The sequence below is a fragment of the Vombatus ursinus genome, unplaced genomic scaffold, assembly GCF_900497805.2.
Source record: "Vombatus ursinus unplaced genomic scaffold, bare-nosed wombat genome assembly UNPS02014820.1, whole genome shotgun sequence".
Taxonomy (NCBI): Eukaryota; Metazoa; Chordata; class Mammalia; order Diprotodontia; family Vombatidae; genus Vombatus; species Vombatus ursinus.
In genome coordinates, this window is record NW_020954598.1 from 26,684,396 (window position 1) to 26,697,752 (window position 13,357).

General features: G+C 41.5%; 1 protein-coding gene across 2 annotated transcripts in view; it reads left to right on the forward strand.

The window, feature by feature from the left end:
- ACKR2 (atypical chemokine receptor 2) overlaps positions 1-13,357 on the forward strand; it is a 78,968-nt gene that overhangs the window by 5,299 nt on the left and 60,312 nt on the right. For both annotated transcript variants that reach the window (XM_027837277.1, XM_027837278.1), the window contains exon 2: positions 8,287-8,368. Coding sequence is in view for 1 of the 2 variants with exons in the window: in XM_027837278.1 (XP_027693079.1) it covers positions 8,364-8,368 (5 nt within the window). In the remaining variant the exon portion in view is untranslated. The remainder of the gene's footprint in view (positions 1-8,286; positions 8,369-13,357) is intronic.

Genomic DNA, 13,357 nt, shown 5'->3' on the forward strand with positions numbered 1-13,357 from the left:
TTTTTTGTATTTGTATTCTCGGTGCTTGGCATATAGTAGGTGCTTAATAAATGGGGTGGGGAAGGGAGACAATTTAGGTCTGAAAATAAAATTGAATTAAAAAAAACAAATTTCTTTAAGGGAAATTTCACTTCCTTCATCCTTAGTTCTTTTTTTTCCTGGTTTATTTGTTTTTTTACTTCTCTTCTACAACCAGTCAGTGTTTGAGTAAATATATAGCACAAACACCAAAGATTAGGAGGACCAATCACCATAAACTAAGAAAATGAAAATAGATGAGATGAGGAATAGAAAACGGCTCAAAAATGGCAAATGTAGATAGAGTTAATTCAATGAAGTTATCTCCAAGAAACTTAAGCATGAACAGAAGTGTCTTAAGACAAACAAAAAGAGGGCAGCTAGTTGGTGCAGTGAATAGAGCACCAGTCCTGGAGTTAGGAGGACCTGAGTTCCAATTGGGCCTCAGAGACTTGACATTTACTAGCTGAGGACCTGAGTTCCAGTTGGCCTCAGAGACTTGACATTTACTAGCTATGTGACCCTGGGTAAGTTACTTAATGCCAATTGCCTCAAAAAAAAAAGAAAAAAGAAAGACAAGAAGTCTAGCTCAGAGTAGAAATAGATGGGAACCTGGGGAGAAGCATATCATTAAAAGATGAAAAAAAGGGATATGAGAGTGGTGTGAAAAAAACTGGGAGGTGAAAGTATATGGACTAATGCTGTTGAACCTTGACTGACGGTAAAGCACCAACATTTTCATAGCACTTAGAAAGAAATAGAGAGAAGGTTTCAAACACCCTCAGAGGGGTATTGTGAGTAACATTAACTTTATGGAAGAAACAGGCACTCAGGTGGCTTCCTCAGTCCAACTCCCTTATCCTATAGATGGAGAAATGGAGACCAAGAGACTTATCTGAGTTTCACACAGATAATTAGTTGGAGATGCAGGATTCAAACCAAGTACTTGGATGCTCAATCCAAGACTCTTTCCTTTCTAGCATACTGCCTCTACCTTAAATACTAGGTAAAATTTCCACTTATTTACCTCAATAATTCAAGGAATTTTAACATAGCTTATACAAACTGCAACCAGTCCATGTCTTAGTTATAGTTGAGGGTATTCACTAGTTGCCTAGAGAGAAAAGAAAATACCTTATGACTACCCTCTGCTGAAGATCTTCTCATCACTTAGCTAGGCTGATGCTCAGGCATAGAAAAGCAATCCACTGTCAGCCCATACTTGACTCCCTGTCTTGATCAGACCTGCCAAAGTTTGCACTCTGCTAGTGTAGCCTTCGACAGCCAAGGCAAGCTCTAGGCCATGAGGAAGTATTGAAGAGGAACTTGAGTGGAGGTAAAATTTTTAAGTGAAGTTAAACCAACACTTGGGATGTTTCAAAAGATCCTTGTTTTCTTTGAGATAGATGCTCCCTAAACCTATAAATCAAAACAATGCTGAGGTTTATAGTTTGGTATTATCCTAGACTCCTCACTCTCCCTCATCCTGCGTATCCAATCAGTCGTCAAATCTTGGGTTTCTGTCTTCATAGCATCTCGCAGATTTGAGCCCTGCGTCCACTCACATAGTTCAGGCCTCATCACCTGGATTATTCCAGCAGACTCATAACTGCTGTCCCTGCCTGGTATCTCTCTCTGCTTTCAGTCCATCTTACACACTTCTGCCAATTTAATTTTCCTTAAATCCATATCTGACCGAGTGATCCCACAATTCAACCAATTCCAGTGGCTTCCTGTTGCCTCTGAGATAAAATTTAAACTTCTCAGTTTACTATTTCTAAAGTTCTATACAACCTGGCTGCAACCTACTTTTCTAGCATCAGGGGACATTATTCCCACTCCAGCACCCTGTGATCTAGCCAAACTGTCTGGCTCTCTCTTCCTCAGACCTGACCGCTTTATCTCCCATCTGTGTTGGTCATCCCCCTAATACCTGGGATGTACTTCTTTACCTCCTCCTCTCAGTCTCTGCCTATAAAATGCAGATTAGATGCCATCTTTTGTAGGAAACCTTTCTTGATTCCCCCCAAATGTGAGAGCCTTCTCTCCCAAATTATATATATATATGTGCTATATATAAAAACTACTATACTTTATGCTTTGCTTTTTTTTATATAAACTTATCTCTACCATTAGAATGTAAACTCACTGAAAGAAGGGATTGTTTCATTCTCTATATTTGTATCCCAGGTGCCTGGCACAGTTCCTGGCACATAATAGGTGCTTAATAAATGCTTGTTGCTTGATTGATTCAGAAATGGTTACTAAAAAAAAAAACACCCTTCTTGCCAACCCATTGGTAATAAGTACCTCCACCCTGAGCTAGGTTGGTCCTCAGATGACAAATATTTGACCGACATGTATTACCAGATTTATCCTTGAAGGCTTTCCAGCTCAGTAGGACCCACAAGAACTTAGACTCTAAAGGGACAGTCTCTAAAGAACCACAGACCACCTCCATGTCATGATGATAAGGGTGACTTCAGGGGCAGTTAATCTGCACTATTACTAGAAACCTAAATTCAAGAATATGGCTCCAGATATAATCATCTTCAGTCTTCTCCATACCTTTTGTTTGTTTTTTTTTTTGTTGGCAATTGGAGTTAAATGACTTGCTCAGGGTTATTACAAAGAAGACCCAGACTCAGTTCCGAAGACTGGTGTCTCAAAGACTTTTTATTAAAGAGGTGTCCTTTGAATTCTCGTGAGAAGCAGGCACACCTCCTTTGAAGGGGAGAGTGCACACAGTAAAGAAGCCAGAGCAACCAGAGCAAGCTTTATAGTTAGTAATTGCCTAACTCCTCCCTTCTGGATCAGGATTGGTCCTAATCCTTCTAGGTTACAATCTTCCTTATATGCCCCACCCTTAACATACTTTATGTGCCTAGAATTGTGTTGTCACCCCCCCCCCCAAGTTAGCCTATCTGTACTGGTTTCTTATCTACTTATGTGGAAACTTATCTCTTTCATTTCCCACAGGGTCACAGAGTTAGTAAGTATCTGAGGCCAGATTTGGACTCAAGTCCTCCTGACTTCAAGGCCAGTGCCCTGCCCATTGTGCCACCATAGCCCCTACTCCATACCTTTTAAAATGCAGAAACCCAACTCTTAGCTAGTCTCAAAGAAGGAGTGAAGGACTTACTGCCAACATATTGGCCAGATTGTGCCAACCTTTGTATTTTTGTTCTCTCAAGCTCTGGACTGTGAATAGATCGGAGCTGGGCCATGGTGAGATACTTCTCAGTTCCCATAGCCTGACTTATGACCTCAGCACTGATCTGGGAAACTCAGACTGGCCTCAGGAATTCAACCAAGTCACTTTTTTTTTTTAAATCCTAGCCCCGTGATTTGATCAAAGGCTGCTTCCAATCACCCCAAGTCTTTGGCATCTTCATTGCGTTTCTGTTTAGCTCTCTACCCTCCATTTAGTACTTGGATGTTACCAGAATGGTGGTGAAGAATGTGGCTTGTTGTTGTTTGTCCTTCGTTTCAGAGAGAGCCATTGATATCAGGGATGTGATGCCATGACATACAAGTGAATTGGATTTTAGTGAGGGAGGGCTGTGCAAAGTCACCAGTTTCACTTACTCCTCCAGTCATCTGGGTCCAGTGGCCAGATAATAGATCAGGACGATGGCCCTGGATGCAGTGGGAGGCCTTGGTTTTTTTAAGCTAAGGCCTCTAACAGGTCTGAGTTCGACTGAAGCAACTCCAATTTAGTGATTAAGCCTAGGTTAGAAATGAGGCAGAGAGAGAATGACCTCTTTCACCTAGTTAAAAAAAAAATCAGTCTGGGAGGGGAAGACCCTCAGGGTTCCTGGCCAAAAAAAACAATTGCTATTTACATTCACTCTGAACCAAACAGTGGCCCAAACAATGACCACTAAATTGGGCTTGGTCTGGAACCTATTGTTAGCCAGTCCGAGAGAGCCTGGAGTGATTTGGGTTTAAGGTGTGGTCCTTAAGAAAAAAAAAAAATCTAACCTAAATAGAATTAGCTGGTGCAGGGGACTTTTATTTTTTCATTGATGGATTGATTTATTAGGCTAATTCTAACAAGACAGATTCATGAAAAAGGCTCCAAAATTTACATAAGAAAAGTTGTCAGGACAAAATGTCTGCCAAGTTTTTACCAAGTTACACAGCTCAGCGAGCTCCAGTTCAATTCAACAGTCATTAGGCAGAAATTGGACTTCCAATTCACTTTGCATCTGCAGCTGTGCCTAGTTTTCATTTCCATGGAACAGGATACCTTCTGGTGCCCCACCCCGTTTCCAACCTCTTTTTGGGTTATCTTCCCCCACTAGATTGTAAGCTCCTTGAGTACAGGGACTGTCTTTTTTTTTTTTCATAACTGTGTTCTAAGTGCTTAGCATAATGTCTGGCACATAGTAGGTGCTTAATAAATGTTTATTTAACTGAATTAAATTGAACTTACTATGAAGATACAAAGATAAATATAAATGAATGAAGCATTAATTAAGCACTTACTATATTCCAAACACTGTGCTAAGTGCTGGGAATACAAATACAGAAATAGTCTATTCTCAAGAAACTTCCATTCTAATAGGAGGAAACCACAGGAATAAGGGAGTGGTGGTCAAGGGGGTACTTAGGCCTGGAAAGTTTCAGGGATAGTGAGTGGTGCCACAGTTGAGTAAATTGTCATACCCCTCTCCAGGGACAATAGCGATCGATTTGATAATGGTTACAGAACTGGAGAGGGCAAAGGGTACATGTATATTGCAAGGTAGTTAGTGGGATAATTGAAAATATGACTAGGGAATAGGGATTAAAGTGAGGCATAGCTGGGACCTGCTTGAAATAGGGGGTTAGATGAGGCAGTCGCCAGTCTGGTGGCTTCTAGAGCAGAAGCTACAGAGATGGAAACGTGAAGATTGGAGAGGCTGTAGAAATGAATACTATATGACCAGTGTTTTACTCTCAGGGGGCAAAAGGTATAAAATAGACAAAGTCATGTGGCATAGAGCTCTGGAGTTGGAGTCAGAGAGAATCTGGATTCAGATCTTTGCTCTGCCACTGTGTGCCTTGGGCAAGTAACTTAACCTCTCTGGGCTTTAGTTTCCTCATCTGTAAAACAAAATGGACTAAAAAAATCCACTCTAAGGTCTAGATCTAGATTCACGATCTTATGTATTATGATATAAGAGAGTATGGAATAGGCAAAATCAAGTCAACAAGCATTTATGAAGTGCCTACTATGTGTCTGGCACTGTGTTAAGCCCTGGGGATACAAAGAAAGGTGAGAAAGGGTCCCTGTCCTCAGGGAGCTCAGTCTATTGAAGCAGACAACATGCAAACAATTATGTACGAACAAAATATAGACAGGATAAACTGGACATAATGTCAGAGGGAAGACATTAGCATTAAGGGGGACAAGGGAAGACTTCTGGCGTAAGGTGGGATTCTTGCTGACACTTCAAGGAAGTTGGGAAGCCAAGAGGAAGAAGAAGGGAGAAAATTCCACGAGAAGACAGACAGGGAAAACACACAGGTGTCTGGAGGAGTACAGCTGGTGGCACTAGACTGAAGAGCATGGTGGGAGTAGGTAGGGAAGGAGGGGGTGTAAGAAGACTGGAAAAGTAGGAAAGGGTCTGCTCCTAGTTGCACAGAGGCACCCCAATATCACGAGAGGTTTTGGGGTGCTGGGAAAAGCCCCAGATCGCGGAGCCGGATCTGCCTGAATGAATTCAGCCCAAATCTTCTTCCAGCCAGAGAAAAAGTTTATTAAAGATAAATCACATCTAGGCCAGGTGACACCCATGAGGACTAACAGGCATGAGAGTCTCAGCCTTTGGACATGAGGAATTCCCAGCATCTGAATGGGGGCAAAGGTGAATCTTAAGTACAGAAAGACTGGGAGGGATCTAGGAGTGGCCAAGTAGTTTGGAGTGACTGGAGGAGGGGTCTAAGGAGATCTGGATGGGAGTGGCTAGTAAACTGGGGTGAACAGAACTCCTGGGTCCTGGACCTCCTGGCACCTAGCCAGATTAAGGGTGGGAAATGGCCAAGGGCCATAGGAAGGTAAAACAATGGAGGGGAGATTGGGGGTAGCCACAATGAAAAGCCAGTTGAAGGGGGGAGGTGGTTAGGAAAAAAGGGTCCAGGTGAGAATTTCTGTTCGGAAGGTCTGAGAGATTTGAACAGACAATGAGAGCAGATAATGAAGGGAAGTGGAAGGTAGAAGTTTGCTTTCAAAGGGAGCTTTTTAGGGCTAGGGGCAAAGGTGCATTTGAATAAGATCAAAAGGCGAGGCTGCAAAGGTCTGGGCTTCTGAAACTGAATGAAACCCTCTTCATTTTGCTTTCAAAGGGAGATAAAGAGAGACAAACAGGAGCCAGGTTCTTTTCAGGGCCAGGGAGGAAAGATGCATATCAAAAAGGAGAGGCCAAGGCTTTGGAGGGAAGGTAAGGGGAATCAAAAATTTAAGGGTTTTCAAACTGGATGGTGGGTTATGAAAGATTTTAAACAAAGGAGTTTGTATTTTAACCTGGAGGTCATAGTGGTCTATAGAGTTGGGAGGTGGGGTGGAGAAGGGAGGTAACTTGGTCGGATAGGCTGGTGCTTTTGAAATATCACTGTGATAGCCAAGTGGAGGACAAGTTGGATTGGGGAAAGAATGGAAGCAGGAAAGCCAACCAGAAACCTACTGCAATAGTACAAGTGTGAGGTAATGAAAGCGTACTAGGGTGGTGGCAATGTCAGAGGAAAGAAGGGGGGCATTCACCAGAAGGTAGAAACAATAGGACTTTACAACTGATTAGATACGGGGGCTGAGAGAGAGTAAGGAGTCAATGATGATACCTAGATTGGGAGCCTGGTGTTTGGTAAGAGAGTGGTATCCTAGAGAGTAATATCAAAATTAAGAAGAGGGAAACATTTCGGGGAAAAGATAATGAGTTCAGTTTGGGGCATGTGGCATTTAAGATACCTATAGGACATCTTATGTTTTTTGATATGTCCAGTTTGATATGTCCAGTAGGTAGTTAGAGATGTGAAAATGGAAGAAGAGAGATTACTGAGTGACAGAAGGGGTAGAACCTGAAAGTGGCAAGGGGAAGCAAGGAATATTCCAAACCCCACCTTGAACAGAGGAGAATGAGTGAAGATGTAGCCAGCACTGGAAAGGGTGGCCAGAAAGGCTGTGTCATCAAGGGAAATCGAAGTTTCAGGAAGAACTGGTAGATGGAAGATGTGGGAGAGGAATAGATTTAAGATCAAAGGGAAGTGTGTTGCCTGTGGAAACAGGCATTCCAGAACACTTATGATGTGCAAAGAACTGTGCTAAGTGCTTGGGATACAAACAGAAAATCGAGGACAATTTCTACTCTCAAGGAGTTCACTTTTTTTTTTTTTTTTTTGGTGAGGCAGCTGGGGTTAAGTGACTTGTCCAGAGTCACATAGCTAGTAAGTGTTATGTGTCTGAGGCCAGATTTGAATTCAGGTCCTCCTGACTCCAGGGCTAGAAATCTATCCACTGTGCCACCTAGCTGCCTCAAGAATTCACATTCTAATGGGGAAGACAACATATATAAGAAGTTTCAGCTTCATGTCAGATAGTAAGCTCCCATGGAAAGAGTACAACAGCCGAGCAGATGGCAATGCATCTTTTTTAATGCCATTTCCACTGATAAAATCCTGTTTCTGATGTTGAATCATTGGCAGTGCCACTTTGTTTCCTGGTGCAAATACTATAATATCTGAAGAAGCAATAACCAGGTCAGACCACCACGGGGGTTACTTCCCAAAATGATGCCTATGAAGGCTAGGCTAGAAGTAGGACCAGTGGTTTGAGGGGTTCTGTTATTCCTGGAGTTCTAGAACTTATCTGCCCATTGGTGGCCCTTGGCCAGAAGTTGGTATTAATGGTGGTGAGAACACTGGCCCCCTTCTCCACAGAGATTGCTCCCCTCAGGGATGGCTATTGGTCTGGAATTAGGACCAGTGAATTAGAAGGCCTTTCTTTTCCTAGAGCTCTTGAGAGAGGGTCCTAGTCTGCCCTTGGGATTTGAGAGGAAGTAATGGTCAAGGTAGCCATGGGGATTTGATTAACCTGATACATGTTGTTTCCTGTTGGTTGTGCCTTGCTGCTTCAACTAGGCTGGTTTGCCTGTCCTGTAGGTGACAGTTGGTAGGGATGTCTAGCCCCTTGCCCAGAGTGGTTTCTCCCCTCCTTGATGGCTGTTATATGTAGAGATCGTATTTCATGTTTTAATATTTTGATCGATATTCCATTTTATTTTCTAGACTAAATTGGAACTCCACCAGCAAGGGATGAACATGAAAGCCCCTTGGAGTCAAGCCAGGAAGCAGCAAAAAGACAGATGAGGTAGGAATTGACTGGGAAATAGAAGCTGCCCATTTAAAAGTAGCTCTCTTATGTTGAGGCATTCTCTCAATCTCTTGAGATAGGCATACCCATCAGTGAGAGTCCATTGACTGTGGGTAAAAGATAGGAGGCCAGATTCAAAGTAAAGAGATTTTATGAGTGCTAAGGAAGACTGATTCTGTTGTTGCCAATGAGGAGAAATAATAGAAACTGAGAGTCTGTTGTTATCTACACAACCCTGTAGCCCTATTTCCTTGTTCTCAAATGTTACTTTTCTAAGGAACAGTTATTTTCCAAAACTAACTGTACTTGGGTTTACCTCCTCAACACTCATAATGTGCCAGAAAGTTACTGAAGTGGCCCAAAGCGCTAGACTGGTAGCTCAAGACAAGTTCAATCAATGGCTGATTCACATATTGCATCCAGCTAATTAAATTCACTGGCTTGGTAATTAACATATGTTCCTCTGTATTCGTGATTATGGTAGTACTGAGTCACAGAAAGGTAATATCTGGGTGTTAATTAATGATCTCTTTAATACTAGATTTTTGAATTTTGCCAGGAATCAGTCATGCTCACTGGCCTATAATTTTCTTTTCCTCTTTTGAAAATCAGGACAAGGTTTTCCTTCTCCTTTAAAAAAAAATGAATTTTTATTGCTATATTTTATTTTTACATTGCCCAGATTTCCCTGCCCTCTCCTCCTTCTTTCCAGAGAGCCATCCCAATAAGAAAGAATTTTTTTGTTAAAGGGGGAAGGTGGGGGAGAAGGAAAAAAAATTCCATAAAACTGATCAGTGCAAAGAAAAGATCTGACATTATCTGCAATATTCTGTATGCATGGACTGCACCACCATCACTACAAAGGAGTTTGCTTTCTCAACACTCTTCTTTGGTGGTATGCTTGTCCATTATAATTGTACAGCATTCCATTTGGATTGTTTTTGTCATTCTTTTCATTTACTTTGTGGTAGTCCTATGTCTGTGGTTTTCCTTGCTCTGATTACTTCACACACTATCAGTTCATGTACATCTTTTGATGTTTCTATGCATCCATCACATTCATTGGTTTTCATAGCACGACAATATTCCATTACATTCATGTACCGTAATTTGTTTAGCCACTCCCCAATTGATGAGAATCTCTCTACTTTGTTTCCAGTTTTTTGCTACCCCAAAAAACACTGCTCTAAGTATTTTAGTGTATGTGGAGCCCTGCATTTTTGCCACTGACCTCCTTGGAGTATATGTGCAGCAGCAGGGGAAGGGAAGGGAATAAGCACAGTGCCTGCTCTGCGTCAGACACTGTGCTAAGTGCTTTTTACAAATATAGTATCACTGGATCCTTGCAACAATCTTACAAGGTAGGTGCTATTATTATTCCCCATTTTACAGTTGAAGAAGCTGAGGCAGATAGAGGTTAAGTGACTTTCCCAAGGTCACACAGCTAATAATTGCCTGAGGCCAAATTTGAATTCAGTTGTTTCTGACTCTGTGTCCAGTTTTATCTACTGCACTACCTAGCTCCCTCTAGAATCTTTGGGTCAAAGGGTATAGACATTGTAGCTGCTTCATTTGCATAATTCCAAACTGTTTTCCAGGATGGTTATACTAATTTGCAGCTTCGCCAACAATGTACTAGTGTGCCTGTGCTTCCACAACATTGGCTATTCCTATCTTTTATCATTAGTCATTTGGACCATTCTTTCATATAGTTGTTAAATACTGCAATTCTTCTTTTGGGAACTATTTGTTTATATCCTTCAACCACTTGTCTTTTAGGGAATCTCCATGACCTTGCAGGCTGCTGATGGCTCAGTAGATAGAGAACTGGGCCTGGAGAAAGGAAGACTTGAATTCAAATATAGCCTCATATACTTGTTATTGTTTGTCCTTCTTTCTCAGAAAGGACCAAGACATCAGGGAAGTGATGCTGTGACATACTAGTGAATCGGATTTAAGTGAGGGAGGGCTGTGCAAAAAGTCACCAGCCTCACTTTCTCCTCCAGAGCCATCTGGGTTCAGAGGCGAGATATAGATCAGGATGACTGGAAATGGCCCTGGATGCAGTGGGAGACTTTGGCCTTTTTAAGCCAAGGACTTTAACAGGTTTCAGTTTGACTGAGGCAATACCCATTCAGTGATTAAGGCTAGGTAAGAAATGAGGCAGAGAATGGCCTCTTTTACCTAGCTTAAAAAAAAAGAAAAGAAAAGAAAAATCAATCTGAGAGGGGAAGACCCTCAGGGTTTCTGATCAAAACAAACAATTGCTATTTACATTCAGTGTTAGCCAAAGACCACTAAGTGGGGCTTGGCCTGGGACCTATTGTTCAGCCTCAGACATCTATTAGTTGTATGATCCTAGGCAACTCACTTAAGCTCTACCTGTCTCAGTTTCTTCAACTGTAAAATGAGGATCATAATAGCACCTACCTCCCAGGGTTGTTTATGACGATCCAATGAGGTAATATTTGTAAAAAACTCTTAGCACAGATGCTGGCACATGGTAGGCACTATAATTATAAATGCTTATCCCCCATCACTGATGGCGATTAAGCAATCACATCTGCCAGTTCTTTTAGGACCAGTGGATGTTAGGTGACTGGCACACGTAAAAGGGAGCTTGGTGCTGTCTTACTGTCATCTTACCTTGCGTATCAACTCTCTATTAGCCTATTATTCTTTTCTTTCCTTGGCAGAGAAAACAGAAGCAAAACATAAATTAGGCAACCTTTGTTCTGTTGTCATATGTCATTGTGACATCCACCTACAGCAGCAGTCTTTTCCCTTCTTTGACCTTCCTTTTCCCCCAACGTACCTAAAAGAAACCCTCTCTTCTTGTCCTTGGTTTTCCTCACTAGTCTCAGAAAATTTGGAACTTTTTTAGCATACCCAGTGCTCCTCTTACAGGATCATGCCTTTAAAATTTATCTCCTATTACCCTGTCTTGCTTTCATCTTCTATACAAATCTTAAAATCCAAATTGGTTGTTGAGTTCTCTCTCTGAGCATTTGCATTGATCTCTTTAGACAATTCATTTTTTTTTTCTTCCTCCCCTTTGGGATCATTTCCTCTTGTGTCATCAGAATTAACTATCCTAAATTTTAGTCTAGGGGATCTCAAGCCTCTCCTTCTTTTAATACTATTCCCCCTTACCTCTAAACACTTTGAACTCTTTTCTCTTAAAATATAGGGTATCAGTCTGCTGCAGCTTTCTTCATCTTCTCTAGGGGAGAATAACTACTTCCCCATCATTTCCACCCCAGCAAGCACTTCCTTCCTAACGGTTAGAATCAGATAAAGAATAAAACTTCCTATTGTTTATTCTTTCCCCATTAAAAAGATAAAATTATTATCAAAGCAAATCAGGAAGTTATTAGCTGATATAGTTCTGGCAAAAAGAGAGCAGAAGCTCCAGCAGATGTCTGGATAATTGAATCATGTCTCTGCCAGGCTTCTGATCTATTTCCTAAATTCCACATTCAATTTTCTCTTTCTGGCCAGGTGTGTATAATCCACTGTTAAGTACCAAATTATTTTTGTTCTGTCATTTATCTTCAACAACATGTTCTCCATCATACTGCCCCTGTGCCCTGTCTCCTTTCTCCCCTGGACTTTGGTGAATAAGGATACCTTCTTCAGATACATTCAACATACACACAACATACCCCACTTTCATGAATCCTGTCTCCTTTGAATAACTTGTTTAAGTCCAGAGTCACATTCTGGTCCTGAGACATAAAGACCAACTGAGAGCTGGGTAATGATGACTGTGTCACAAAGTCAACAACTGACTGACAATACTATACAATTCTATTCTCCAGGATGTGCCTATGTCAGAGACTAAGAGTCATTGGTTGTTAGAGGTTGTGGGGCACCAACAGAGTGGTGCTAATAAGCTCAGGATGAAGACTTTTGCATAGGAAAAAAAAAACAAAACTGTTACAGAGCTATAGATCTAGTCCTGGTACATTCTAGTCAATAGTTAATAAATATTTACTAAGTGCATTATTATGTGTGATTCTCATAGAATTTAACTTCCTTGAGGGGTAGAACTGTTTCATTGTTGTGTCCCCCTTACACTCCCCAATACCGAGCATAGTGTTTAGCTGTATACATAGTAGGTGTTTAATGAATACTTGTTGATTGATTGATGGTATCTGTAATCCCTGTTTGACATCTCATGAAGACACACTGTTACTAGTCTATCACATTCTTGACCTATGTCATTCATGCTCGGTATTCCAGGTCCCCTTAGAGAAAGCAAGGTGGTTCAGTGAATAGAGCACTGGGCTTGGAGTCAGGAAGAACAGAGTTCAAAATCAGACTCAGACACTTATCAGCTGTATGACCTAGGCAAGTCACAACTTCTGTCTGCCTTAGCTTCCTCAACTGGAAATTGGGGATAATAATAATACCTATCTCTCAGGGTGGTTGTGAGGATCAAATGAAATACTATTTGTAAAGTGTTTAGTGCAGTGTCTGGCACATAGTAGGCACTTAATGCTTGTTTCTCTCTTCTTTCCTTCTTTCCTTTGTGTACCCTCTTCACAGAATAGTCCGTGAAGTGCTCAGAAAATGCCCAGTTCAAATAGATAATATGAGACCAATCCTGATCACCGTCTTCTTATCACTGTGCTTCTGGGGTGGTATGAATGTTGTATAGTGGGAGTACTAGAACCCAGACATACATGCATATTTCTTCTCAGGTCAGGCAGGGCTCACTGTATAAATGAGACATATCTAGCTCCATGCTTTCTCTGGAACTCATTCCTTCTCTACTGTTCCACCCTTTTCTGAACCAACTTCTTACACTGCTGTACTCTCTATTTGTAGAGTGACTCTACTCTTTCCTTCAAATTCCAAATTGGCCCATTTCACCTAAATTTACTCCTTCCACTCTGACCCATACCTTGAACTCCCAAGCACTCAACATAAATGTTCTCTTAGCTTCGAGGCTTTTCGAGCTCACTGTACCACAACACGAGC